Source organism: Sinohyriopsis cumingii, chromosome 17 (genome assembly GCF_028554795.1).
Source record: "Sinohyriopsis cumingii isolate HCF-2022 chromosome 17, ASM2855479v2, whole genome shotgun sequence".
Lineage (NCBI taxonomy): Eukaryota > Metazoa > Mollusca > Bivalvia > Unionida > Unionidae > Sinohyriopsis > Sinohyriopsis cumingii.
The window spans coordinates 94,919,861-94,947,682 of NC_142977.1; the positions used below are offsets into that span (position 1 = coordinate 94,919,861).

At 34.4% G+C, this 27,822-nt stretch overlaps 2 protein-coding genes across 3 annotated transcripts in view; one reads left to right on the top strand and one right to left on the bottom strand.

Annotated features, from left to right (window-relative positions):
* The window catches only part of LOC149779463 (integrin beta pat-3-like), an 84,994-nt gene that overhangs the window by 56,633 nt on the left and 539 nt on the right, over positions 1–27,822 (bottom strand). For both annotated transcript variants that reach the window (XM_089940145.1, XM_089940146.1), the window contains exons 2-7: positions 18,215–18,294; positions 15,107–15,198; positions 9,123–9,230; positions 6,150–6,231; positions 5,128–5,259; positions 558–654 (exon numbers count right to left, since the gene is read on the bottom strand). In XM_089940145.1, the coding sequence (XP_089796271.1) occupies positions 558–654; positions 5,128–5,259; positions 6,150–6,231; positions 9,123–9,230; positions 15,107–15,198; positions 18,215–18,278 (575 nt within the window). In that variant the 5' untranslated portion in view covers positions 18,279–18,294. The remainder of the gene's footprint in view (positions 1–557; positions 655–5,127; positions 5,260–6,149; positions 6,232–9,122; positions 9,231–15,106; positions 15,199–18,214; positions 18,295–27,822) is intronic.
* LOC149779464 (uncharacterized) overlaps positions 27,706–27,822 on the top strand; it is a 10,199-nt gene continuing 10,082 nt past the window's right edge. Inside the window, exon 1 of the mRNA XM_089940147.1 lies at positions 27,706–27,811. The gene's annotated coding sequence lies outside the window, so the exon portion shown is untranslated. The remainder of the gene's footprint in view (positions 27,812–27,822) is intronic.

A 27,822-nucleotide genomic window follows, 5' to 3' on the forward strand; every position in this document is an offset into this window, starting at 1 on the left:
TGTTTAGACCATATGACTAGCTAGACTGTATAGACCATATGACTAGCTAGATTGTATAGACCATGACTAGCTACACTGTTTAGACCATATGACTAGCTACATTGTTTAGACCATATGACTAGCTAGACTGTATAGACCATATGACTAGTTACATTGTTTAGACCATATGACTAGCTAGATTGTATAGACCATATGACTAGCTACATTGTTTAGACCATATGACTAGTTACATTGTTTAGACCATATGACTAGCTACATTGTTTAGACCATATGACTAGCTGCATTGTTATTGTTTTTAAAAAAACATATGACTATCTAAATTGTTTTTGCTTCAAAAGACCATTACATTTTTATTTCAATTTTTATTTTATTCTTTTTTCACAATGTTTTTTTAAAAAATACTTTGATCAGCTCCATTGTGTTTGTTCCAAAACACAAAATAATTAGCGACTTTGTTATTGTTTCAAAAGACCAACCAAACTTGCTAAATTGTTATTTTTTCCAAAGTCCATATGACTAACTACATTTGTACAAGAAATAGCTGAAATATTACTTACTTTTCTTTTACTGTACTGACGTATGGCATCACCACCTTGTCAACAAAAGACCCAAAACCCAGTCGAAAATTCTTCGTGATCTCCTGCATGTTCTGAGCTATAAAAAAATAATCATTGATGATGTACAGCTTTCAGTAGCACATATAACTCCATAAGCAATTACAAACATTAAGTTTTTAGAGGAAAATGAATTCAAACTAAAGTAATCTTGACCTATGAGAATTTGGTTTAAAAAATAGGTATTAAAAAAACATGAAACTATAAAAAAAAACATTGTTTTCTGTGCTATAAAATCAGAGATGCTACAGTGAGTTGACAAAAGGTAGACATTAATCTTCTTTTCATTTTGTTCAAATCACTGTTCATACAATCTGATTCTTAAGTTATCATTGTCCACCCCTGAAAATAAGACTGTATCTGATGGTAGTCACAGTCACTGTCCACCCCTGAAAATAAGACTATCTGATGGCAGTCACAATCATTGTCCACCCCTGAAAATAAGACTATCTGATGGCAGTCACAATCATTGTCCACCCCTGAAAATAAGACTGTATCTGATGGTAGTCACAGTCACTGTCCACCCCTGAAAATAAGACTTTATCTGATGGTAGTCACAGGCTTTGAATATTGTTGAAGCAACAGTCAGTATGGCTACTACCACAAGCATAGTTCATGCATTGGTAATTACCCTGATTAGCCACTACAGCTGAGATTTCATGTTAAATGAAGTCCACTCTTAAAATACCTAATCATTTACATGTACAATACACATGTATTGGTAATTACGCTGATTAGCCACTACAGCTGAGATTTCATGTTAAATGAAGTCTACTCATAAAATACCTAATCATTTATACGTACAATACACAATAAACCTGGTGCGAGTAAACTATCATAATGTACTTTGTATAGTCATTGATACAAACATTTTACAACTGAATAAACATATTTAGTCCTACATTCAACTGCACTGGTCTGAAATGGGCATCTGTGTAGACCAGGATGTATACTGTATGCAAAGATCTCTGTGGTCATGAGTTATACACAAATACCTAACCTAAACCTATTTTAGCAAATGCATAGCATGTACATAAGAGTTACACTGAAGTGTAAGGATGCAGCTGTTACACTGAAGTGCAAGGATGCAGTTGTTACAATGAAGTGTAAGGATGCAGTTGTTACAATGAAGTGTAAGGATGCAGTTGTTACATTTAAGTGTAAGGATGCAGTTGTTACAATGAAGTGTAAGGATGCAGTTGTTACATGGAAGTGTAAGGATGCAGTTGTTACATTGAAGTATAAGGATGTAGTTGTTACACTGAAGTGTAAGAATGCAGTTGTTACATTGAAGTATGAGATGCAGTTGTTACACTGAAGTATAAGGATGCAGTTGTTACACTGAAGTGTAAGGATGCTGTTGTTACATTGAAATGTAAGGATGCAGTTGTTGCAACAAAGTGTAAGGATGCAGTTGTTACACTGAAGTGTAAGGATGCTGTTGTTGTTGTTGTGGTGGTGGTGTTTAACACCACATTTCAGCACATGATAGGCTATACATGGTGGCCAGTATTAATGGTGGAGGAAGAACCCGGGAAAACCCCGGAAAGAACCACTGACCCACGAGAAGCTACTCGCAAGCTTTCTCACATGCCCACATTGTCCAAATCTGAGACTCAAACCCACACAGACAGAGGTGAGATGGCAGTGATCCATAACAGAAAGCACTTTAGACCACTCGGGGCCCCCTGTAAGGATGCAGTTGTTACACGGAAGTGTAAGGATGCAGTTGTTACACTGAAGTGTAAGGATGCTGTTGTTACATTGAAAATTAAGGATGCAGTTGCATCTAATGGTTAAGTTTCATGATTCTACCATAAATAGTACCGAAGAATGAACTTTAAACAATAAATTAAAACAGGATATATTTGGTCACATAAACATCTTTTTGCAATAATGGGGTTGCCCTTATGAACAAAATGCACCCCCTCAACAAGTTACTGAATTTAGAAGAATAGTATACATAAAGCATGCCAAAAAAATTTACATTGTCATAAACCAAACACAAAATCTATGCACACAACAAGACCCGAACTTAGGGGTTCTCCACCCATGTGTTAGACACATTAATTATGACAATGTTTATTTCCTTCAAAATACTGATGGGACATGCTTTTCTACAATTTTTTATGCAAGGACTATGTAGGCGTCACAACAGCTTTTCTCGTGAAAACCTCGTGGCGATATTATTTTTTGGTTAGGATCAGCAGTAACAAGATTTTAAATATGGCCAATGTAACAGCTATTTGGACCAGATGAGTACCAATTTCATTTAGGACTAACTAGACACCAGTATATGCCATTTTTTAATTTTTCATTTGCTGCCCATCCCCACCCCCAATACCAAAGATCAGAATGTTGCTATTCATGTACCGACAAATTGCAAAATGTTTTAAATCTTAAAAGTTAATTTTTCGAACATCTGTAGTCCCATATCCCTGAAGACTTTGATCAGTGATTGATACTACCAACATAGCAACAGAAGGAGAGTCTGCTTATCTCTTTGATGGATACAGGTGGTGTAATGTTACACAGATACAGTCTGCCTCCCTAGTCAGTTAAAATAGACAACTTAAGTCAGGATTGTAAGTCATAGCGCAGCAAATGATAAAAATTTTTTTTAAAATCAGTCAAGAGAAATATATGCCAGAAACTGAGATCTGACATACGCTGACAAAAAATGAGACAAAGAACATTTTAACAACTTATGAATAAGTCATAAACTTTCCTAGGAGACTAAAATTCTGAGAAATATTTTTGTTAAATTATGTAACTTTACAATGTACATACACCACTCTCTTGATAGCTCGCTCCATGATAACTCGCGAACCCGTTAATAACGCAGGGCCAGTCATGGATCCCATTTTTTTAAACAAGAAAGTACCAAAATTTGACTATTTGATAAACATAAAGAAAATCGTGATCAAAATTGGTAACTGATACATTGACATATCGCTCATTTTATCATCGAAAAAGGTTGACATGACCTGGAAATCTGAATAAAGATTATAAAATTATCAACTTTTAATACAACAGCATGTATTTTGTTGAAATTTCTTTCCAAACAACACCACTGGTACACCATAAATAACAGTATGCAATGAAATTTCAATAATGAAAATGTAACTAAGACTTACCTGAGGCAACACTATAATAAATAAATACCATAAGTTTTATCAAGAAAAATTAATGTTTTAGTTTGGTTAAGTGTTATGTAGTTATATTAAAATGAGATCCATGTCAATCTACCGTAACAGCTATGTCTGTGAGCATTTCTGTGAGAACCTAATTAAGTGTGACAGTCTTTTGATACCTAATTTTCATAAGTATTTGTTGTAATGTTGCACTGAATTTTAAGCTGACCTCCTTGTATTACCATGTTAATTAGACATTTGTATCAAATAAAGGGGGTGGTATAAATGAAAAGTTAAAAGGTAAGCAAATCCAATGTGTGTAAGAGCTAGCAGTCCTGCTCGAGTGTCAGGTCAACTCATTTCAAGTGAACAAACACTTAAAAATTTTGTGGGGTGAACATAATATAATTAAACTACCTTAAATTAGCGTACTCATTCACAAATGTGACCAAAGATAGCAAGACAACTAAGCAAATACTTGATGACATAAAACACTGTTTAACAGATACGTTTTATTATTGAGAAGCTAGTTTGTAATTACTGAATTGGCACTCATAGATTTCCTGATGGATGAGAAGTTTCACTATTACTTGCAATGAAATCATGGCATCAATATTTTACTAATAGAACAATAAAAATATTAATTGTCAACGATGACTGCTATTTCATGAATTAAATGTTCCGTTTTTTTAAATATAAAAGGAATCTTGTTTGATTGTGAATTTAATAAATAACTAGTCTAGTTCCCTGCTCAGTATTACATTGCATTCCACTATAGTAGTGATCAAAGCATGGAATATATGGTTAAGGGACCCGACTACTAAACAACTACATAAAGCAGTGATGTTTTTGTGTACACATGATGGTTACTAAAACCAGTTGGAATTTATGTTATCGATCTCTCAGTGGCTGGACACCTTGAAAGCAAAAGGTCATTTTTTTATACATAAAAATGAATAACTTGGTTTGAAAGTGCTTTAATGACAACTATTCCCAACACGATTTTAAAACAAGTATTCAGCCATTAAACAGACCTATTCACACACCCTGCCATTCGCAGTTTTTTTAATGTCAAGCGAGGACGGCATCATTTCATATTGTTACGGAGGACCTCAATAAAATGCACCCTCGCTTATAGTGCGGTCTATATTTTTGGACCCAATGTGCACGAGTTATTGAAGGAGTGGTGTATTGCCAATATCAATTCATAAAAATTGTATCTGAATATTCGTTAAATTTAAACAACTCACAACAATGATACATGTCTATATTACATTGCTATTATTTGCAATGACTGAATTTTGACCTGCCGGCATTAAACTGATACATATATGGGACAGACAGCGACTAACACGGCACTCTATGAGGTAACAGCTTACCAATGAGGTTTCCCAGACTGGCCAGTTTATCCTTATCATCTTCCATGGAGTTGGACAGGTCCATCAGATAGTACAGATCCACAGGATAGTTTTCTGCCTGGCGAAACTTCAACCGGAATGTTTGTGGGGTGTCTGCAGAACAAAGACATCATTGTGAGACATATATGTGTATGTTTCATTTTATTTCTGGTTGTCTATCAAATAAAATTGAAAAAAAAAAACAAAACAGAGTCATCACAAGTCTGATAAATAAGCTTTATAAGCAAAAATTTCCTCAAACACAATGACATAACGGGCTTGCATTGTACATTCCTCTGGACGGACACTATTTTCTTGTTTTAACAACATATGGAATCAATACTGTCTTCCTTGATGGACATAAAACAATTTCTGCCATACAGTCCTTAAATTCAGAATGTATCTGTGTGTGTGTGCATGAGTGTGTGTAATTTGGCTTTTTAACATAGCTTTAACAATTTTTCAGTCAAATCGCTACGATGTCTGCAGTGTGGCAGTTTATAATGATGTCTAGCACTGGGGCATCATGCCACAGACATGTAGCATGATGTCCCATCCAGTCACATTATCCTGACACCAGGCTAACCAGTTATAACACTAACCTCTTAATGCTGAGCGCCAAGTGAGGCAGCTGCTAGTCCTATTTTAACAAGCCTTTGGTATGACTCGACAGGGTTTCAAACCTGCGACCTCCCATATCCAAGGCAGATGCTCTAACCAAAAGCCCACCGGAGTGGTCAAATTTAGAATGTACCATGCAGATAACTTATATATTATTTTCATCTTTTTCATTAGTATTACATAATCAAATTAGACAGTAACCTTGATGAAAAAAATGCTCCTTTACCAATCAGGGTCTATGTTTTTGTTCTACAGATCATCACCAATAAACAGCACCTACCCAGATCTGCCATCACATTATGCAACAGCAGATCCAGGTCTATACAGATTACAGGTGGATCCAATGTACAAGCAAGTATATACGGTAGGTATCTAGTACTCACTAGGTCTGATCTTGATGTTGACTTGTTGTGGCTGAATTTGAATGGCATCATGCTCCCCTGACCCATCCCTCACTGTGTCATTCTGGGAAAAATACACATAACTATTACAAAGTGTCAGCTCAAGTAATAAGTGTACAAGCATAAAATGCAGGTCAATGCAACCTAGAAGTGATTTCAAGGGAGCAGTGGATAATTTATAGAATATTAAAACATTTTGTCCTAATTTGAAACAAATACTGCTGAATGCACTATGTGACACCATGTCAGAAAAACACCAGAGGGACTAACAAGTTCTACAAATGAGAAATCATGAATGAAGATAAAATGGTATTAAGTTCAAAGAAAATGAACAACTCTGTTTCAATGCATTAAGCATTTATACCTATTTAAGCAGTGATAAAGAGAGTAACACATGCACAAAGTTTAGTTTCCATAACAAAAATTACTCCTTAAAAATTCATGGAACTGAACTGGTGTCCATGAAGGTCCTTGTTTCTGATGGCTGATTCTGCAAGTAACATACCCAACCCAGTTGAGGCCTCATGCAGTCTGAAACTGATCAAATGGTCAAAATGACAAAATTTTTAACCATCACTGAAAGGATCACCTGCAGACATCTCATGAATAAGTGGGTCTGGATGGCAAGATTTTGGCTGCTACAGGGATACACAGGTCTCATGAATAAGCAACCAAAAATCTGCTTTAAGACTAAGGAGTCCTGTGCCAATATCTCAAGCTCTGAGCAAATGAAAAGCATGAAGATGATAGTTTTTACGGCATGTTCTTGAGGAAGGCAAACATGGATCAAGGATATCCTAGATGACTCTTTGATAAAGTGAATGGAAATATGAAGATACACATCTGGAGGTCTTGGATGGCCGCTTCTCTGGAATAGCACTGAGATATGATCTCTGGATCTCCATTCTAACCTGGATGATCTAACGTGCTGGACAAGTTTTAGGCTCAGGAACTATGAAAATTCTGGAGCAAATTTCAAGCCAGTTTGTGTTGACAACAATCTCTACTGCCCTATCTTAGGCAGTGTGTAAATTTTCTGCAACAGATTGTTGGCTTTGTATGGGTCTCAATGTACATCTGTATAGAAGTGAGCCATCGACAGTAAGGGAGGGTAACTGTGATCTGGATAATTTGCAAGACCCATGGGTTGTTAGGGAAGACTATTTAAACCTTTCTCCCAAAGGGATGTCAGAAAATAGTGGCAAAATCCTGATATCATTGTCCAGCAGAAAGCAGCAGAAGAGAAAACATGTTTCAAAACCAGTCCTTGTCTCCATGTTTTGTCATTGGTAGCTCTTAGAAACTGAGCCCTCACTAAAAAAAAAAGTAATTAGAGGAAGCTTTTTCGTCTAGTATGCCTTAGGAAATGAGGGCTGGGCTCTGGGACACTGGATTCCAAGAGGTTTCTGACTTTGACAGTTTGTTTTAATATCGCCATGGAGATTAATGAATGTAGATATGGCAGTGGAGCATGATTATTGAGCTGCACAGTTAAGTACATGAACCATATGTGACACTGGTTCCAGCACTTCGATTGCTAAAATACAGCTAATGAGACCACAGAGAGCATGAAGCCAATCACTATGACATTGTGAATAAGCAGCTGCATGTCAAGAAAGGACGTCTGACCCACAAAAAATGGGAAATTTGTGATGTTCAGGCCCATACACACGGGGAAAGTTTTGACTTTCAGTCCTATACACACAGGAAAGTTTTGACTTTCAGGCCCATACACACTGCAGAAAGGTTTGACTTTCACGCCCATACACAGTGGGGAAAGTTTTGACTTTCAGTCCCATACACACTGGGGAAAGTTTTGACTTTCAGACCCATACACACAGGAAAGTTTTGACTTTCAGACCCATACACACTGCAGAAAGTTTTGACTTTCAGGCCCATACACAGTGTGGAAAGTTTTGACTTTCAGGCCCATACACACTGCGGAAAGTTTTTGACTTTCAGTCCCATACACACTGGGGAAAGTTTTGACTTTCAGGCCCATACACACTGCAGAAAGTTTTGACTTTCAGGCCCATACACACTGGGGAAAGTTTTGACTTTCAAGCCCATACACACTGCAGAGAGTTTTGACTTTCAGGCCCAAACACACTGGGAAAGTTTTGACTTTCAGTCCCATGCACACAGTGGAAAGTTTTGACTTTCAGGCCCATACACAGTGGGGAAAGTTTTGACTTTCAGTCCCATACAAAGTGGGGAAAGTTTTGACTTTCAGTCCCATACACACAGGACAGTTTTGACATTCTAGTCTATGATGTCTCTATCAACCACTGGGACTTCATGGTTAAAGACTAGTGTGAATGTCTTATAGAAAGTTGGGCTGAAGCCTGATGGAAGTAGATGCCAAAAGAAAAGGGCTTCTTCATGCTAGGGTCTTGCACCAATCCCTCTATCCAGAAGCAGACCACTCTCTTCTAACTTCAGTTTGGTAAGCAGATGATGTATGAGCATGTTTAGTGCCAAAACAAACTAAAAGATGTTAACAACTTTTTGCTTTGCTAGTGAAGGCTGGGTTTGCAAAGGTGGTGAAAATACTTCTAGGCTATTATGATCAGGTAAAATATTTGAAGATTAAACCACCATGCCTAATCTCCATCTTTAGCAAATATTTTAAGAGATATCAAAATACAAGTTATAATTGGGCTAAATCACATTCTTAGCTATTTTAAAATATGTTACCTATAAACATCAGTTTCCACTATCATCAGAAAACCTGCTGTTTAGTCTGTATTTTTGTATCCATTTTTGTTCTATCCTAAAGTATCTCTAAGTTACTTTTATATCTACTATGCTCTCATGATCAACAGTTGATGATAGAGTCATTTCAGTCTCACATAAAAATGAGTTGACTTTCTATAAACACCTGAACAGGTATCAAGTTCTTTGATAAAATTAAAAAGACAAATCAAACAATACAAATTTCAATATTGCACTCACCCTTTGGAATGTCAGTTCGTTACTGGGGTAGAAAAGATTTGTACGAGTACATGTATCATTCAGGTTTACATATAGATCACACCGTTGTCTGTTAATCTTATCAAAAGACTGGAATTAGAAAATGATAAAATGATACAAAGTATGACAATAAATGAAACACAGTTTAATAAAATGATACATAGTATTACAATAAACAGTCATAGAGTATAATGATACAAAGTATAACAATAAATGATACAGAGTATAATAAAATGATACATAGTATTACAATAAACAATCACATAGTCCAATGATACAAAGTATAACAATAAATGATATACAGCATAATAAAACGATACACAGTATTACAATAAACAGTCATAGAGTATAATGATACAAAGTATAACAATAAATGATATACAGTATAATAAAATGATACATAGTATTACAATAAACAATCACACAGTCCAATGATACAAAGTATAACAATAAATGATACACAGTATAATAAAACGATACACAGTATTACAATAAACAGTCATAGAGTATAATGATACAAAGTATAACAATAAATGATACAGAGTATAATACAATGATACATAGTATTACAATAAACAATCACACAGTCCAATGATACAAAGTATAACAATAAATGATACAGAGTATAATAAAATGATACATAGTATTACAATAAACAATCACATAGTCCAATGATACAAAGTATAACAATAAATGATACACAGTATAATAAAATGATACACAGTATTACAATAAACAATCACACAGTCCAATGATACAAAGTATAACAATAAATGATATACAGTATAATAAAACAATACACAGTATTACAATATACAGTAACTGAGTCCAGTGATACAAAGTATACCAGTAAGCAGTTTCCCAGTCTAACTGCTCCTAGTGAAGTTAACTTGAGAAAACAAAAGTCGAGACATCTACTAGCTTCTGCCTTAAAAATATAAGGAATTTTCAGTTTTGGAGATCTGACTGTTTAATACTTACCAATTATTAACTATTATTTTCTTTCCTAAAACCCCTTTTTACTTGAAATTGTTATTTTTGGGGTAATAAATATTAATTTATTGTTAAATCATGCCGAGTTATATGTTCTCTTCTTGGGAAGGTTAGTTCCTTATACAGTTTCAGTGCACCCTAATAATTATAAAGTAGATCCCATTTATTCCTACATAAAATGTGCTTAATATTTACAAAACTTCAAGCTTGATATATCACTCATCTAATCAATACAAACAGCAGTTAGTGTGCATTCATTTGAAACTGACATCAAGGAATTCATGAATTTTAAAAAGAAATCATACATTCTGTAAAAGTGTTTTGATCAAAGATATTTTCTCAATCAATACATGAAGAAATATTGATACCTACACATATCAACAATGTAACAAATTGATAAATATTAAAAAGTCTTGCAAAAGTTAAATTGTTGTTTTAACTTTATTTGTTAATTCTGTTCATTCTATCATTAAGAATGTGACATATCCTATTTTATTTTAAACATGAAAAGTCAGCCAACTATTGTGGTAATACATGTACTTGCTACCGTTTCTGTGAGAACTTAAGTGCTTACTTGATGGGTAAGATGGAATTATTTTGTCAAGTGTCAAGAATTTAATTGTCCACTGATATGACAACACAAATATGCCAGCATCCCACCCCTCTATCCTGCAAACTGCAACAAAAATCCCAGCCTCCCTCACTTTCTTGCACTCTCACCTAAACCATGTACAGTAAAACCTGTCTTGAGAGACAACTGTAAGGAGAAACCATTATTTTGTTGGCAGAAGGGGTGGACTTTCAAGACAGGTTATACCATATTGTAGATGTTTATGGACACTGTCACTTGTCAGTTATCAAGGCAGAGTCTATCATGTTGTGCAGTCTGTTAGAAGTAGTAAAGAAAACAACACAGATCCTGACTTGGCAGCACATTGTGTGAAAAATTAATTTCCATTTAAAAAAATGAAATTTTCAGTGAATTTGGCAATGCTAATGCCAACACAGCATGATACCTGGATTCCTCACAAGGGGAATAATATTCAAATTGCATGGAGAATTTCTACTGCAATGAATGTTTTCCTGACCCAAAGTCCAGGGTTCATTAGTACAGATGTTTGGATTAGTCTATGATTTTGGTATCTAAACATTTGCAACCAGTCTACATTATGCAAAGTAAATATATCCATCATGACTACTTGGGACTGGGGAAGTAAATGACAATTTTCTTCATAACTAATCATTAGACAGCAAACTTTCTCGTCAACAATACAAAACTGACATTGTTAAATAAAAGCCTGTTTGTTTGTTAAAATTCGCATAAATTATGTATTAATACAGGTAAAATATACAAAATTAGGTACTGATACAGGTATAATACAATAATTAAGTACTAATATAGACTTAATCATGCTAAATTTTCATCACATGGGGCTGAGGTTACTACTTGAATAATCATGCTAAATTTGATCACATGATGCTGAGGTTACTACTTGAATAATCATGCTAAATTTAATCACATGATGCTGAGGTTACTACTTGAATAATCAAGCTAAATTTAATCACATGATGCTGAGGTTACTACTTGAATAATCATGCTAAATTTGATCACATGATGCTGAGGTTACTACTTGAATAATCATGCTAAATTTGATCACATGATGCTGAGGTTACTACTTGAATAATCATGCTAAATTTGATCACATGATGCTGAGGTTACTACTTGAATAATCATGCTAAATTTAATCACATGATGCTGAGGTTACTACTTGAATAATCAAGCTAAATTTAATCACATGATGCTGAGGTTACTACTTGAATAATCATGCTAAATTTGATCACATGATGCTGAGGTTACTACTTGAATAATCAAGGTAAATTTAATCACATGATGCTGAGGTTACTACTTGAATAATCATGCTAAATTTGATCACATGATGCTGAGGTTACTACTTGAATAATCATGCTAAATTTGATCACATGATGCTGAGGTTACTACTTGAATAATCAAGGTAAATTTAATCACATGATGCTGAGGTTACTACTTGAATAATCATGCTAAATTTGATCACATGATGCTGAGGTTACTACTTGAATAATCAAGGTAAATTTAATCACATGATGCTGAGGTTACTACTTGAATAATCAAGGTAAATTTAATCACATGATGCTGAGGTTACTACTTGAATAATCATGCTAAATTTGATCACATGATGCTGAGGTTACTACTTGAATAATCATGCTAAATTTGATCACATGATGCTGAGGTTACTACTTGAATAATCATGCTAAATTTGATCACATGATGCTGAGGTTACTACTTGAATAATCATGCTAAATTTGATCACATGATGCTGAGGTTACTACTTGAATAATCAAGGTAAATTTAATCACATGATGCTGAGGTTACTACTTGAATAATCATGCTAAATTTGATCACATGATGCTGAGGTTACTACTTGAATAATCAAGGTAAATTTAATCACATGATGCTGAGGTTACTACTTGAATAATCAAGGTAAATTTAATCACATGATGCTGAGGTTACTACTTGAATAATCATGCTAAATTTGATCACATGATGCTGAGGTTACTACTTGAATAATCATGCTAAATTTGATCACATGATGCTGAGGTTACTACTTGAATAATCATGCTAAATTTGATCACATGATGCTGAGGTTACTACTTGAATAATCATGCTAAATTTGATCACATGATGCTGAGGTTACTACTTGAATAATCATGCTAAATTTGATCACATGATGCTGAGGTTACTACTTGAATAATCATGCTAAATTTGATCACATGATGCTGAGGTTACTACTTGAATAATCAAGGTAAATTTGATCACATGGTGCTGAGGTTACTACTTGAATAATCAAGGTAAATTTAATCACATGATGCTGAGGTTACTACTTGAATAATCATGCTAAATTTGATCACATGATGCTGAGGTTACTACTTGAATAATCAAGGTAAATTTAATCACATGATGCTGAGGTTACTACTTGAATAATCAAGGTAAATTTAATCACATGATGCTGAGGTTACTACTTGAATAATCAAGGTAAATTTAATCACATGATGCTGAGGTTACTACTTGAATAATCAAGGTAAATTTGATCACATGATGCTGAGGTTACTAATTGAATAATCAAGGTAAATTTAATCACATGTTAATCATCTCCAAATGTAGTAAAGGTGATTTTTATAGCAGACAGCTAATAATTTCAAACAACTGGACAATGGCGCTTGTATTGAAATCTACCTTGTTCTAAAAATAGACCATGATGTCATTGTGCACTGCTGCTGCCATATTACTTTTGGACAAAGTACCGAGTCGCTTAGTAGCATGTAGTAATTTATAACATATAGGCAAAAATAAAGTTGTTTTTATTTGCACTTCCCTCACTATGTAATGTTTCAATATCATCAGCTATAATATGTGTGTGTGTATGTGTGTGTGTCCCATATGAATGCATTGAAACAAATAATATTCATTTAAATCTATTTTGCTTCCCTTTCATTTCTTTTTTTTGTGGTGTAAAATGAGTATCATTTTAAGGGTGGCTGTCATCATAAGGGACAGCTGTTTTTGTATTGATTTTTCCATCAATATATGCATGCAATTATACTTCCCAACAAAATGTAATTGTTTATATCTTTTAATTAAGGAAACGTATTATCCGCATAGTATAAATATAATCCACCAATGCTGCTCTTTTCAGCACCATAACTCTAATGAACATAATGCATCCTTATATATGTTCTAAACTGTCATTCAAAATTACGATTCATTTGTAAAACTGACATTGAAATAAACATATATATTTTATCCTCTTTTCTTAACTTTGTTACCGATTAACACATCAGAATCAGAAAAGGGTAATAAAATCCCTAATGCATAATACCAAAAATAAAAATAAAAAAAATAAAACAAACAAACACTGATAAATATTTTTAAAAATATATGGAATATATATGCAACATTTCTAGATTCTACATGCGTAACATCACATTAACTAAGCTTTGAAACTGTATACGATAAGCAAAATAAAAGAAATAGCCACTTTCCGACATACATCCCTCCCTATTTATATGTTATAACATGAATCACATATCAGAATAATCAAAATATTCAGGGTATATGTATTGGTGATGAAATGCAAGCAATTTGTGTATTACACTGTTCATGAAAGATTCATCAAATATGATTATATGACTAATACAGTCTACAGGCGTAACCACCACTGTAACTAAATATTGGACTGCACATCTATATTCAGATGAACAAATCTAGTGTCTGGTACATGGTTTTCAGTAAGAATAATAACACAGAAAAGATCACTGAATGCCATTACGCCAGTTTGCCTTGAATGAATGGCTATTTTTAGAAAGTGATATCACAGAGTGTGACATTTCACAGAGGTAAAAATTACAAGGACCATTTGAATTCTGCAACAGTTACCCATTTTTGCACTGGGTTCAAAGCTTAAATGAAAGGTATTTCTCCATTTTTCCGCATGTGGTGATCATTCTTATAAAATAAGAAATAGAGTATATCCTAGGAGAGGTTTAAAGAACATGGAATTTTCTGTATTTTGATATGTGAGTAATGGGAGCAAATTTTCATCATATTTTAAAATGTAAATAGTGCAATTACAGAAAAAGAGTAATGCCTACATAAAAAATTTTGTTTTTGTATTTTAAAGACTTTTAAAGTAAGCATATTTTGTACATTTCCAAATACATTTCTACTTCTAAACATTCATTTTCATCATCTGTCCACTTTAGACAGTATGATTTTCATAATATTGGTCAAAATTTAAGTATCAATCCAAGTATGTGAAAAACATAAGTATATGTTTATTTGCATACAGCAAAAAAACATTCATTCTATGTCTTCCTCCATTTGAGCAGTCCCCTAAACTGCAGAGCATAACCATAAGTGTGTAATATAAATCAGTTACCTCATCTGAGCACCACGCACATTCTGCAGCTGTGGCTATGCACTGACCACATGTCTTCATCCCATAGCAGGGGTTGGATGCCTGTACTTCCTCTGAAACATGTCAACAAACATACAGGTAAGGTGTCGTAATGCAACGATCCGAAGTGACCAGGTAAGCCCCGCCCCCTTATAGATTGCTACTGCAAACCCCAAGCTTCCCATTAAAATGGCTGAATCATTATGGAATATAGGCACCATGTCAGATTCTCTTTTGCGTATTCCGATAACATTTCACTTAAATACCTTCCTGATCAAGAGAAACTTTCCAGCAAAGTGTTGCAGAAGGGTTTGAACTACTTTATGCAAGGATATAAACACGACATCAAAGTTTTGGAGTTTGATAAAAAGATTTGCGTAGAAGCGAGATGCTGGCCATCTATGAAGAAGTACCAGCCTCCTCACCATCTGATGTTGTTGTTGTGGGGTTTAATGCCATATTTCAGCACACGATAAGCTATGTATGGTGGCCAGTATTGATGGTGGAGGAAGAACCCGGGAAAACCCCAGAAAGAACCAACGACCCACGAGAAGCTACCGGCAAGCTTTCTCACATACCCACATTGGCCAAATCCTAGACTCGAACCAATGCAGACAGAGGTGAGATGGCAGTGATCCATAACGGAGAGCGTTTTAGACCACTCGGCCACTCTGCGCCCCATCACCGTCTGCACAGCAAAATTACAGAGGGAAAGTGTGAAGATGCATACTGTTCATGTAAAGCAGGGTAAAATTTAATGTTTTGTATTTTTTATGAACTATTTTTAATGTCTGAACTGTTTAATACCCTGAAGTAATGGCAACTGTTACAGTATAAGTCATACAGGTCATGTCGGCATTCAGTACCGACTATTTAAGTAATGTGTGTTATTTTTTACAATTTGATTGCACATACTTTAAAATGGTCAGTATTCACTTTATTTGAATCTGCATACATCCATATTCCTTTAGAAAGTCATTATATACACACTGTTCAAGAAGTACATACTGCAAAAACAAATGTTAAATTACTTAAATGTATATATTTTGATGACGTCAACTTAAAGGTGTTAGCATGCTGTAATCTCACAATGAAAGCTGTGGCTGTTGAAAATAAAAATCATTTTATCCTGTTAGCTGTTGATTTCACCCTAGGTCCTTTTCTCTTGACCCAATCTAGTACCTTCCCACCTTTGTAAATGTCCACAGTGATGAATAATTTTAGTCTGGTGTCATCCATATGCCGTCATGTAATTTGGGCAGATTTTTTTTGTACCTTGCTCCCATCACAAAACTCAGCCCCCCCCCATGACATCATGAAGCTTTATCACCCCTAACCAATAAAAATTGTCAAAATTAAAATTGGTTTGAAATCCTTTTGCATTAGAAAAACAATACAACGCTGCATTCTAAATTATTTATCTGGTAGATGGTGTTGGTGTTGGTTTTGTGACATCACATTTTCAAATACCTCAACCCCAATCATCATTTGATCCCCTTTGGTGTATGAGGTCATATACGGAAGGCCTCTGGAAGCTTTTTGATTACATTTAAGGTGCAAAGCCTTCATTAGCTGGGATTGAATAGACTTTGCATAAACTACATTACTATCCATTTTTAGAAAAATTAATATTTATTTTCAGATGAGTAAATTCACTTATATGACCATGCTGACATACAGTATACTAAAATCCTAAGCTCACATATGTCAGGAATCTCAGGCAGCAGCACTAAAGACAAACGAAAAACACAGTATTTGACATGTTTTATTTTTATTTATGTCACTGGGAGGATTTACTAATTGCAGTTATCAAAACTGTAACTTCGACACATGTTGTTTGGAATCTATAAACACTTTCTCTGGCATTTTACAGAGTGGTGTAAGCAGTATGTTTCAGATACATGCACCGATATCATTTATTTTACTAATTAATGTGCATGATCGATATCTAAAAAATGTATTGTTGCCGGGTCAATGGGCATTGATCCCATGTAGTAGGGCTAATTAAGTCCCTACAGGGTTTCAAACTAGATAACTTCACCACTGTTCGTGACCGGTTGAGCTGCACAAGCATGCCTCAGCAATCGCATGTGCCAAGGGGATCGAAAATAAAACCAGTGCCACTTAACCATGTCGTGGTTGCTAGACCGACAGAGTAGGAAAAGGAAGCCAGTGGCGGCATAACAACCCGTGACACGCTCTTATCCGAAACCTTTGTTTATTTAAAAATATTTTGGTTATTTTTAGCACTTGACTTGTATTTCTATACAACTTTATTTACCAATGTTAATGCAAATTCAAATATAACTAATGGCGAAGCATTAGATAATAATTAAAAAAAGACTGGTATATATGTTGCTCACAAGAACACAATAATATTAAAGCACCAACATTAAATTTAGCAGCCGACTTGTAACTGGGAGAAATTGTAACCAGGTGATAACTCAACGTCAGTGACAAAATCTTGATTACGAGGAAAAAATGGAGGTGATCCATACTTTTATGCACCAAACTTTTGCTATTACCTGTATGTAAAATATTATTTCAAAAAGCTTAAATACAAGTGATGCTCAATTAAAGTAAATTGATACTGGCATAAATCTAAAGTAATTTTTCCATAGGATATTTGTAAATTAAGGAAGTACTAAGGCAAATTATATTTCTAATGATTATATATGTGCAATTTTCACCAAATTTGTTACACAAGCTGAGCCAGAGCACATGGTGATGGCATAAAAACATTGACGCAAACTGAATATTAGAACTCATTATAAACAGCGTTAAAATGAAAGCAAGGAAATCAAATTGGCATAAATTAAGCATCACTGGTACCATGTAACATATTTAAGATTAAACTCCAGGAACAAGAGAATCATTTTCTTACTAAACGAATGAAATATTTTTTTGGAACACTACTCAAAAGTTTAGATATGTTCCAATTTCAAGCTGTATATTGCCAGATCCTGAAAGCATTTATGTCTAAACTCATTAAAATTATATTGTGGACCTACATATAATGAACAAAATTAATTCCTTGAAGACAAATTATAGAGCATTGATAAAATAAACAAACTGACAAAAACATCTTACCTTGAGCAAAGGATATCTTCAAAAAAACAATAACCACAAATGTGATGTACCACTGGTCTCTCATGGTTATTATCTTCCTCCTATACAATAAAAAAAAGTTTCATTTGTAAAATTTAATTTGTTTTACACCTACTTACACCATTCATTTTTATGAAGGAAAGTTGTCAAAAAAATGCATGCAAATGATTATCAGCTAGTATTTTTCACACATGATATCACCTGCCACTGGCTCACCATTATGTTTAATGATGCATATAGTTTAAAAAGTTGTATTTATAAATAAATAAATATTTACCTACATTTAAATAAATATTTACCTACATTTCAAGAAGATGTTTCTTTTTGATTGTTATACTGTAGTGAGGAATGTGTGTGTGTATGTGTCTGTGTGTGTATGTTTGTGCGTGTGTCTTTGTATGTGTGTGTTTGCATGTGTGTGTGTGTGTGTTTTTGGATTTGTAATGTAGCTTTAACAATTTTTCAGTTGTATCGTCTGCAGTGTAATGGTTTATAGTGATGTTTAGCACTCGGGCATCAATGTCCCTTCCAGTCACCTTATCCTGACACCAGGCTGACCAGTCCTAACACTAACCTTTTAATGCCAAGCATGAAGCAGGGCAGGTGCTGGTACCATTTTTATAAGTCTTTGGCATAACTCTGCCATGGTTCAAACCCACAACCTCCCAAATCCAAGACGAACACTCTAACTACTAATCCACTGGAGTGGTGCAAACATATTCATAGTGCAATACTGTACATATTAAGGTACTTCATGAAGACTAAGAGTCATGTGAGACTGTACCTATGCAAATCCGACTTGTAGACTAACACCATTAATTGCTTGGGAGAAAAGGAATCAATCTGTTTTGCTGACAACTGTGCCACACTTCCAGTGTTCATGAGACCATAGGTAACTATCAACCTCCATCTTTGAGGAGAGAAACTCAATTTCATGCTTTTTACCCATAATGCATTGCATCAATGTGAAGTAACCAGCCAATCACTGCAGTTTAGAGATGAGTATCGAAACTTGCCATCACTGGAATGAAATCTTTGCTGCTGGAGGTGGGGGAACAGGGCCAAAATGTCCTGTTAAGCCATTGCAGCATGCAAATGATCCCACTTAATAACAAACCAGGAGAAAGAGATTCTATGCTAAAACCAGACATTGCAGGAGAACAATGAACCAAGAACAAACTGACTCCAATAACGAGTTAAAAACAGATATGCTATTTTTTTCTTGTTATTATTTTATAAACATATGACATGTTCTTCAACATGCCATCAGAAGAAATAAACCTAAAGCATTTGAAAATTACGAGAAAAAGATCTGATGTTTTATGGCACAGCAAGACATTTTTCTTTCAAAGTAAAAGTACACATTATTGGTTTAATCTCACCAGATGTTGTGTCAAACAAATATGTTCTGTCAGGTTTAAAGAGTCAAGCATAAGTTTGTGTTCAAATTATATTTACATCTATTTATTTAACAGTTTGGATCTTGGAAATTGAATCAGTGATTTTAGACTACTACCACACCTCCAACGGCATGTAGCTTTTAACTATGGAGTATAGGTCATGTATATAATACATGTATGACAAATCTGAAAAGGAAATGGCTAACTACACTACACTGGTGCATTATGAGTCTGTATACTGGTTGTAAGTGTATAGTGATGCTGATGAGCATGAATAAAGACTGCCACAGTAACATACAATACACTGGGCCAGCTGCATGGAACAGATGCTCTGTCTATCTGTCCAGCCAAAAATCTGAAAATCCATTATATCTTCAATATGAATCTGATTCAGTTGCTTTGTATGTCCAATTTTGAGGAATTCTGCAAGTTCCTAACAGGTATATATCCAAATCCTGATTAATCCGAGGGCATATATTCCTTTATTAAAAGAAAACCTGCACTGAAAGATCACTACTATTGGAGAGCACATGAGTGACCTGTCTTTGGAGACCAGTCTCTTAACAGCATGGTTTAATTTGATACAAAGTCTTATAACCTCTTTTAAGAGACTGTTTTAAAAGATCATTTTGTTCACAGCAGAGAGGTTTTAGGATTTTCAAATGTGTCCTTAAAATGGTCACAAAAACCTGTTTATTTATCTTCAAGGTTTAAATCAAACAAAAATAATTTCTCCTTTCAATAAGCCTACCCTAAAAGGTCTGTTATCTCTCCCCTATTGGGAATGTGTGTGTGTGTGTGTGCGTAATTTGGATTTTTAATGTAGCTTTAACAACAATTTTGTCAGTCATATTGCAAAGATGTCTGCAGTGTTTGTAGTGATGCCTAGCACTGGGGCATCATGCCACAGACATGTAGCATGATGTCCCACCCAATCACATTATCCTGACACTAGACCAACCAGTCCTAACACTAACCTCTTAATGCTGAGTGCCAAGCATGTCAGCTGATATTAGCATTTTTATTACAAGTCTTTGGCATGACTCAGCCAGGGTTTGAACCCACGACTTCATTCTCAAGGTGGACTTTCTAACCACTTAGGCAACCGAAGTGCTGTCCTATTGGGAGCTCTTCAAAATCAAATGCATGCATCAGACCAGAGATCCAAGTCTTGGGTTGTGCTAACAACAGCAAGGTAACCTAACTGTGCATACAACATGGACCATTAATCCAATATTGCTGCAAAATTTTAATAAATTTCTGACATTAATGATTAAAAAATAAAAAGGAAGATGAAAGAGACAAATGTCAAAACTTAATAAAATGTAAAGTTTAATTGTGAACTTGTTATTTAAATGTCAAGTCTGGAAGTAAAGCTTGCTATAAAATGCCAGTGATATCTATAGTACCTTAAAAGATTCTTATGAAACTAGAGACATACAGGCAGGAAACTACCCAACATGGTCATTTATAGTGGGTTTTCTCCACTCCTAATTTGTCTTGTTTTTCCAAACCCCTTTCTCTCCCCCATTTTTGTTAACCATAAAACATTTTTATATTTGGATTTATCAGTGGCATGTCAGTTATAATATTTTCCATGTTTATTGCATACAGCTGATGGCAAGCTAAATTAAATACTTTGTTGTTCAGTCTAATGAGAGCACTAAACCCTAAATATATACATACATACACATATATATACAGTACAGTGTATATGTAACCAGGTCACACCTTCTGTTATTTTTCTTACTGTTGTTGTCAGTGACTCATGATCACATTACACTATTTCCTACTATAACTATTTGCAATGTATTCAAACATGACTATCCTATTGACACTGCATAGACTGACCACTGAGATGGTATATTTTTTTCCCTTCCTGACAAAAACATTGTCCATGTGCAGTAATTCTGCACTGGTCTGCTCATCTATTAGGATCCAAAATGATGTGGGAAGAACAGCTGTTCAATTCTAGCATTACAATGTTGTTGTAGGGTTTAACGCCATTTTCCAGCACATGATAGGCTATACATGGCGGCCAGTATTAATGGTGGAGGAAGAACCCGGGAAAACCCCAGATAGAACCACCGACCCACGAGAAGCTACTGGCAAGCTTTCTCACATACCCACATTGGCTGAATACGAGACTCAAACCCAGTCAGACAGAGGTGAGATGGCAGGGGCCCCTTTAGCATTACAAATTTTTGAGAACACAAATTATGTCAAATTGCTCACTTGCTATGGCCTGTCTGTAAACTTATTTCTCATGTCTATTTTCTTGGGAGACCAACATGACTCTTGTTGTATCAACCTTGGTATGATTAACTGGAACTAATTTCAAAATTTAAAATCTCACAGAAGCCAATGCAAATTAGTGGGAAAATTTTAAGTAATAAATATATGTAACTGAATAAATGCACAATTACATATATGAGAAATTAAATGGTTTAGTTTCACAAAGTAAAGAGAATTCTAAACCAGAATAACTACAGGCATTAAGAACAAAATATGATATCCGGATGCCTTGTGTGAAATCTTAAGTGAGCTTCAGTGGTTACATAGTGCATTTTGCTTAGTCAAGGTTTATAACTAAACATGCAGCCAGAAGTTTGTTTTGTACCCCATCCCTACCATACCATTAATACATGTAAATGTGCAATGAAATGATCACCACAACATCTTTATAAATGAACTCTATGAACTGATACAATGTTTACTACTTGTACACAAAAAAAATTGACTAAAAAGCAAAAAGACAAATATGATACTATAGGCTAGCATTCAATAAAATTCACATTCATAAACTGCACACATCACAGGTGGTTCTACTTTAATAATTAACCAATGAAAAATGTTGTACATGTATCTACCACTAGTTATGTATATTGTGGGATTAACAATGATGCAGACTTACTTATTTACATCTTCAATTTGAAACCATTATGTAAACTTAACATACTATCTGCACCCAGTAAAACCTCTAATTGCTCTGACATTCAGTTAATAAGTCAAACAATTAGGAGTAACTGTATCTCCCTGGTGATGTTGCCAAGGTGCTTGCTGTAATCTTAGTGTACATGTGTCATAGTTCATACAGCTGAATTCAGAAAAATAGAAAACAAAACAAAACACATTAAAGGTATGAAGAAATATTCACATTCATTCTGCTAAATTAATGGGATGTGAATGTTTTTAAATGTAAGAAGTTCATGCAGAAATCTCCAAATTCTGAACTAATGTTTATCTACTTTGTTTCTCACTATTTTTGTCCACTCAGAATATCTATCACTCCATTATGTCTATGGGTAGTTTTCACAGACGTCACGATTGTGTATGCAAATACCCATAATGCAATGAGCGCGTACCTTTCACCGCCATTTTGAGTTTCTAACAAACCTGTATCAACACTAGTCATCACGTATATTCAAGATTGATTTAATTGTTGATTAGAATATTGAATTAATTGAAACAATACACAGATTATACTTGAAATTATGTGCCCCTATAGCACAAAAATAAAATAAAACTAAGCTACATGGTTTATATCAAAAGACAGAAGAGTGAAGTTAAACCGTAATCGTGCATTTTGCTATCAAATATAAATGCAGTTATTTTTTATACAGACAATATTGCCTTTTTTAATAATAAAAAAAGTATTTTGTGTGATGACCCTAAGCTTGTCACCTTGAAAGAGTCATTTCGGACAACGATCTTCGAGATACAACAACAGTTACGGAAATACAATTTCATAGCATGTGTATTATGCCAGAACTTTTATGTACAATACTTTTCACAAAAACAGGCATGTGCCAAAGCCCACTGACAAACCAGTTTTAATAGGTATGGTCAAATATTGTATTTGTGGTGGAGATGATGGACATAGGATGATAATGAATGTAAGCGATAACCGTTCAAAGAAGTTTCGTCTAAAACAAAACATTTGCCTAATGGATCATGACTTTGTACCAAATGTCAAAACCGATTATTCTTGAAATACTTTTAGAAATATGAAAATATATATTAACAGTTGGCTTTTTAACTTGAACTATAATCAGATGATTAATTTCAGCCCAAGTAAATTGAAAATCATTACAAGTTTCTACTTGTTTGTGTATCCCTTTGCTTTTGATGGCTCTATTTGTCTATAAAGGAATAACAAAGATGGTTGAAATTTCAATGTTTTACTTGAAGACAAAAGGGGAAAAGTCATGCATTTGGCCTCTGCAGTTGACATGCACAACAGAGTGTGATGTTATATTATATCCTTGCACAAAAAATGAGACATGCTTTAATAATTATGTGGGATGAACAATGTTGGTAGGTGCTGACTTGTGTGGCTAGAGAATCAAAATGGCGGATATGAAAGTACACACATTTTGTGATGTCACGTGAAAACAACGAATTAGATACTGTTTCTCTTAACTCCACATCTTGCATATCTCTGTCTGATTCTTATTTCCAACTACATCTTATCTCTGCTTTCCTTTTTCTTTCTCTGCCCTTCTTCTGCTTTTCTTTCTGCCTTATGCTTTCTCTTCTCCTCCACACTATATCTTGTATCTATGTATATACACATACCGTAATCCCATGCCCTTTCCCCACATTCAGAATATGATTGGCTAACCATTACTAGAAGAATGACAGCTCCTGTCCCCCTGATCATACCATAACTAAATGGTGCTAAAACTGCAGGAATATAACCCAGTTATCTAGATATGTCATGATGCTGACCTGTTTACCCCGATTTGTCAAAGCTTTCCTGAAACCCAAAAACTTTACATGCTACTGATATGTTCTCAGACCCAACTTATAAATTTTATATGATGCTGACCTGTTACCCAGATTTATCACTCCTTCCCTCACATCTGTTGTTGTTGGGGTTTAACGCCATTTTTCAGCACAAGATAGACTATATATGGCGGCCAGTATTAATGGTGGAGGAAGAACATGGGAAAACCCCAGAAAGAACCACCGACCCATGAGAAGCTACTGGCAAGCTTTCTCACATACCCACATTGGCTGAATCCGAGACTTGAACCCACGCAGACAGAGGTGAGATGGCAGTGATCTGTAACAGAGAGCGCTTTAGACCACTCGGCCACTCGGGCCCCCCCCCCCACATCTGTCTCTGAATTCCCATATTCACACACACCACATATTACATGTACTAGTTAGAAACCTGATATTGGTACTGCTAGATATTTTACTTTTTCCCCCCCACTAAAATCCATTTTGTCATATGTACTAAGAACCCTTTGGTCATAACAACACAAACACACACACTGACTATTTCTCTCATGATAAGAACAGTAGTCACACCACAAAAGAATTTGCCGAAAAAAGGGTATGAATTTACTATTAATCATGGTATGAATACTGGTACTAAATAGTTTCTAAAAATAAACATGGCTGATCATAAATTTTATTGGTGAGTTCAAAATACTCGCTATTAAGTTATTTCAAGAGTGCAATGACACTTAAATAAAGCTAAGACAACTGAAAGAGTTTATGAGAAAACACAATAAAAATCCAACATTCATATATTATAGATAAAGTATTTATTAGGTTGATATCAAGGCTGCAATGTATACCTTCTAAACGTGTACAGCGCATGAAATGAAGCCATTTAATTGATACAATCTAAAACACAAGCTTTCCCTCGATCTGCACAACAGATTTACATGTACACCATTGATAAAGTACATGCCATATGTCACTCAACATGATTCATTTGATTGAAGGCTCTTTTTAATTTTTTATCATATGATCCTTTTTTCAGACAGTTTGATGAATATATATGACACTAAAAGTAAAAGAATAATTATGCTCATATTTATATGTTTCATATTGTATATACATACATGTATATAGGACCTACTGCTGTATGGGCATGCCCAAAGGATGCTTTTGTAGGGCTTAACACAATACGGACTGTAAACAGACTTTCTTTAAAATATAATGTTTACTCAGCAAATGTTTTTAATGACCATGTTTTTTTTCAATGGTAAAAAAGTAGTTTAAAGAGGCTGTTGTCAACATTATCTGATTATCAGCAAAATAACTTTATCTATGATGTGTGCAATTACATTACAACAAATTCCTATCAATTTTGTCATTTTCATTTAAAATCATCCATACTTTAAGAAAAGAATTAATAATGTTTTGTACTAAACAGTGAAATATCAAACTGGAATGCTTAATTCCTGCACTGATTTCATCCACAGTAATTAAAATAAACATAAAATAATGTGATACAGGTAATCCAATCACAGTCAATTGTTAAGTTTTAGGCTCTTACAAAATGCAACAAGAAAAGAGTAAAGACAACAAGCATTGTAAAATTTAACAAATAATTTATTTCCCTACAAAAACAAGGTAAAAATGAGAAAAAGAATTTATGATTTTATGTATCAAATCCAAAAATAATGCAAGAATCAAAAAGTAAAAGTCCTAGTAATAAAAAGTCCTAATGAAACAGCTCAATTCCCGATGAAATCCAAAATGGAAGGCAGTGACATATACTGGTAAGTGTTGTACTGATGTGTCAACAGTACTTTGTTGAATCACAGAAAATATTCCAGTATTTGAATTCAGTGTAAATTTCAATACTTGTCCTTGTCCAAGAATTAATTTAGATCACAAGTATTTCCTGGGGAAAATAATCTTTTGGAATCCAAATAATTTGAAGTAAACAAAATAATTAGTCCCAAAAAATGGTCACAACATAAAACACTTGGACTTCTCCAGTGTTGATGCACAGAATGACTATTCTTTCTCTAAAACATCAATATTAAGTCTAAGTAAGAAGCAAAGCAAATGCCCGGATAAAGGTCAATGGGCATGTTTCTAGAACAAGACAGAAGCTTTTTACATGCCTAACATCACATAATTCCAGTATGGTTTCAATTTCATTTAAGAATCTTACTCTGAGAAAGAATTACTTTAACTCTTACTGATTCTGATTCAAGGTCAGGAACTAGGTCAGCATTAATTACAATGTTTCCATTATTAGTTGTTACGAAAACAATCAGGTCAAATAGAACTGAACTGAATTTCTGGAAAATATCAAATCCAGTAAATAATCTTATATTACAATAGCATGTAATGGAATTAAAAAAAAATTAAAACTAACAAACAAACAATTAAATCAAATATACATAACACAATGGCTACCAATTACCTAATCAACAACAGAGATTATAAAACTGACATGTAACCAAAGATAACAAAGTTATAGCAACATTGATATCATGCTATTGTCATCAATTCATTTTCTGAAACATGCATCCCAGTAATATGGTTAAATTATACCCTGCAACTGCATCCAGAGATGTCATCAGAACCTTACACTGTAATCCTTGAGGGTAGAAGTGTGAAGTCTTCTGCTCCATAAATGATATATTTTTTGTGTGGACTCCTGTCAATATTACAGCATCTAAGCCAAATCATTTTGAGGGGTTAGCTTCAAAAGGAGATTATTATTTAGTGCTGAGGCAACTGGAATAAAGTGTTTTGCCCAGGGACACACCACAGCTGCTCTGATGGTAGAATATGAACCAACAGCCTTTCAGTCTGACATGCTAACAAAGTTTTCTTTATTCATAATTATAATGAGGAAAAAAATAGCGAACAGTTATTTTTTAAGATAATTTTCTATTAAAAGTTTCCAACTAATTTTCTCTCTAATTCATGCCTGCACAATTTACTGTTACATCACTCTTCATCAGTCATAAAAATATATATTATCCTATTAAATAGCGAATAATAAATTATAAAAGTTATGAATTACACTTACACAACCATTACTACACTGATCTATTTAAGATAAATTAAGTGCATTTTGGTGTTTTCATTGTTTCTAAACACCTCAATAAAACTGAACTGAATTGACTGAATTGGTCAAATAGCCACTCTGACTGATATGTTGCAGAAAATGTTGTTATCTTTTCATCAAACCCTAGTACTAATATTAGTAATTAGTACCCTTACTCGTACCTCTTGGACAGGTACAAATCAAGTTGAGGCTACGACGTCGTAGCTAATCAAACCCAAACAAATTCAGTCGGATCATTACAGGAAGTAAATGGAGATCCCTCTTACCAGTCCTACATTTTTGACATTTTTACATTTATGTTGGGATTTGTCCAAAAGTGCACAAGTTGATAAAGGTGCTACTGATGTAAGTGTACT